At 37.6% G+C, this 3453-nt stretch overlaps 1 protein-coding gene across 1 annotated transcript; it reads left to right on the forward strand.

The window, feature by feature from the left end:
- The first annotated feature begins 781 nt into the window (after positions 1-781).
- LOC147545782 (heat shock 70 kDa protein 4-like) lies at positions 782-3229 on the forward strand. Its single transcript, XM_086638256.1, has 2 exons — positions 782-1158; positions 1494-3229. Exons 1-2 carry the CDS (start codon positions 945-947, stop codon positions 3143-3145), a joined length of 1866 nt encoding a protein of 621 aa, XP_086494382.1. The 5' UTR covers positions 782-944; the 3' UTR covers positions 3146-3229.
- Positions 3230-3453: the final 224 nt, after the last annotated feature.

Genomic DNA, 3453 nt, shown 5'->3' on the forward strand with positions numbered 1-3453 from the left:
AAACACATATATTGAAATAAGTGAAGTTGAATATTTGCATAATGTTAATGTGCATAGTCAAATTAGAAAAATTTAATAAAAACCTGTGTCAGATTAACTGTCAATCTGCTTATTAGGTAGAACTTGGCATTCAACTCAATTGATCCAACTCCTAAAATAACTTTTGCATCAACCATTACTAAAGTTTGTGACATTTATGATGTATTTTGTTGAAAAGATCTTTGCACTTAATCGAAAACCCTAACGTCGGTCAATTGATCAAACCCTATCATAATCATAAACACATCCAAAAGGAAATACATATTTTTAGTTGTTCCAACATTATAATCTTAAAATGGAATAGCATATATGAGAAGTAGCGGTGTGGTTGAGCATGAAGGCATAGTCGTCAATCCAATAACTGAAGTATGATCGATTGCCCAAGTGGTCCAATGTGCTGACATAAATTCCTAAATCCTGAAGGCTTCAGATTCGATTCACAGAGGAGGTGGTTTCCATAGTTTATTGAAGTTGAGTTATTAGGGTATAAATAATGTTGGTGGGCTTTAAGTCATAGTTTAGTTGGGCTGTAGGCCCGTTCTCTGTAAGAATTCGAATTCTATCGTGTTTACCACATCTTTCATGTATCAATGTCATTGTAATAATAATACGTGACAAAGAGCAAAATCATAATTTCAAATATACGAAAGAGGAATTGTCCATAGTACCCTTTCTTGGTAAGTTGGAAATTACCAAATTCGAAGAGTTTTTTTTTTTTTGTTGAAGAAATTCGAAGAGTTCTAAACCGCCAAATCTGACGGCGAAAAATCGAATTACATTCTCGAAGCACAAAACTAGTACAGTATTTACTTCCATTACTCAATTGTGAACTAAAGTAGTAAAAACCCTAGTTTCTCTGCAACTCAAAGGGTTTTGGATTGTTTCTTTTGGTTCATATTAGAAGAATGTCGGTGAAAGGTGAAGGTCCGGCGATCGGAATAGATCTCGGGACGACTTATTCTTGTGTGGGAGTTTGGCAACATGATCGTGTTGAAATCATAGCTAATGATCAAGGAAACAGAACCACTCCATCTTATGTCGCTTTTACTGATTCCGAGCGTTTGATCGGAGAAGCTGCTAAGAATCAGGCTGCCATGAACCCGATTAACACTGTTTATGGTAACTTTTTTTTTTTTGTTGAAAATTTTAACTTCTTCCTCCGAGCCAGACCCCAAAATCTGACTCGATTTTCAGAATCTGATTCGTTGGTTAAACACTAAGTTGGAGTCTGAAATCAGACTTAGAGTCTGAAATCAGACTTAGAGTCTGAAATCAGACTTAGAGTCTGAAGTCTAACTTCAGTTCTGAAATCTGACTTGAGTAAGAATTTGAGTACTTGATCAAGATATCTCACTAAGTATAAAAATATCACCTTTAGTTGATTTTACTTTGTTAAACTGTGCTATATGGAAAATTTGCCCTGTTATGATGATGACCTTGAACAAAAATTGCAGATGCGAAGCGTTTGATTGGAAGGCGATTTAGTGATCCCATAGTTCAGGCTGATGTCAATCACTGGCCTTTCAAGGTGGTTCCTGGACATGATGATAAACCCATGATTGTTGTCAACTACAAAGGCGAAGAGAAGAAGTTCTTCCCCGAAGAAATCTCTTCAATGGTTTTGATTAAGATGCGTCAAATCGCTGAAGATTACCTCGGATCAACCATTAAGGACGCAGTCGTTACAGTCCCTGCTTACTTCAACGATTCTCAACGTCAATCTACTAAAGATGCAGGACTCATTGCAGGTCTAAACGTTATGCGTATTATCAGTGAACCGACTGCCGCTGCCATTGCTTATGGTCTTGACAAGAAAGCAACTAGGGCCGGTGGACAAAATGTATTGATTTTCGATCTTGGTGGTGGTACTTTCGATGTATCCATTCTCACAATTAAAGAAGGTAATTTCGAAGTTAAAGCCACAGACGGGGATACTCACCTTGGTGGTGAAGATTTCGACAACAGAATGCTTAATCACTTTGTTCAAGAATTCAAGAGGAAGAGCAAGAAAGACATTAGTGGGGATCCTAGAGCTTTACGAAGATTAAAAACTTGTTGCGAGCGAGCGAAAAGAACTCTCTCGTCTACTGTCCTAACAACAATAGAAGTGGATTCTTTATTCCAAGGTATAGACTTTCACACAAAGATTACCCGCTCTAAATTCGAACAACTTAACATGGATTTGTTCAGAAAATGTATAGAACCAGTTGACAAATGTTTAAGAGATGCTAAAATGGATAAGAGTAGTGTCGATGATGTCGTCCTTGTTGGTGGATCTACACGAATTCCGCAAGTTCAACATTTGTTGAAAGATTTCTTCAATGGGAAAGAACTCAGTAAAAATATTAATCCGGACGAAGCTGTTGCTTATGGTGCTGCAGTTCAAGCCGCGATCTTGAGTGGTGAGGGTAACGAGAAGATTCAAGATCTAGTGCTCCTCGATGTCACTCCTCTGTCCCTAGGGGTACAAGTGAAAGGCGGTCTCATGTTTGTATTAATCCCAAGAAACACTGCCATTCCCACTGGGGTAGAAAGAGTCTTTGTCACTGAATTCGACAACCAAACCGGTGTGTCAATCAAAGTTTACCAAGGCGAAGGAACGAGTACGGTAGATAACAACTTATTGGGTCAATTCGTGCTTTATGGCATTCCTCCAGCTCCTATAGGGGTATACAAAGTCATAGTCTGTTTTGATATCGATGCAAATGGTATCTTGAATGTTTCCGCGGAAGTCAAAGCGACAGGACAGATGAAAAAGATCACTATTACCAACGATAACGGAAGATTGTCCAAGGAAGAAATAGAGAAGATGGTTGAAGATGCTGCAAAATATAAATCTGAAGACGAAGAAACTAAGAAGAAAGTTGAATCGTATAATGCTCTCGAGAAGTACGTTTATAACCTGAAGACTACAATTAGTGATGAGTGCCTCTTGAAAAAGATCGGACAAAAAGATAAGAAGAAGTTCGAAGACGCGGTTGATGAAGCTATTGAATGGTTGGATAGGAATCAGTTAGCTGAAGCTAATGAATTTGATGATAAAATGAAGGAGTTGAAAAGTATTTGTCATCCCATTATTGTTAAAATGGGCGGAGAAGTCGATTAGTATTTAATGTGATCAGCCCATCCAGAGAAAAGCTTATTTCTGTTTGAAAATACTATATTATATGAATTTTTCAGTTGATATTTCTATGTTTTGATTTTTAAAAATTTTGATGAACGAAATTCTCATACCCCATGGATCCGCCCCTGGTTTTGACAATTGTTCCTGAGGTATGTCGAAAAAGATACAATAACCTAAAATAAAATCTATCGAGTTTTAGTAGGATTTTGGCAATTGTTCTTGGGATTTTTTCCGTCGTCTGAGTTAGTTGAGGGAGAAGTGAAATGAGGGAAAAGAACTGAATGTTAGGG

The sequence above is a fragment of the Eschscholzia californica genome, unplaced genomic scaffold (genome assembly GCF_041429995.1).
Source record: "Eschscholzia californica isolate CP2 unplaced genomic scaffold, dmEscCali1.0.p SCAF_4, whole genome shotgun sequence".
NCBI lineage: Eukaryota > Viridiplantae > Streptophyta > Magnoliopsida > Ranunculales > Papaveraceae > Eschscholzia > Eschscholzia californica.

Coding starts and splice junctions, on each gene's coding strand:
- LOC147545782 (XM_086638256.1), top strand. CDS start 945: ATGTCGGTGAAAGGTGAAGGTCCGGCGATCGGAATAGATCTCGGGACG. Junction 1,159..1,493: donor CCCGATTAACACTGTTTATG/GTAACTTTTTTT, acceptor CAAAAATTGCAG/ATGCGAAGCGTTTGATTGGA.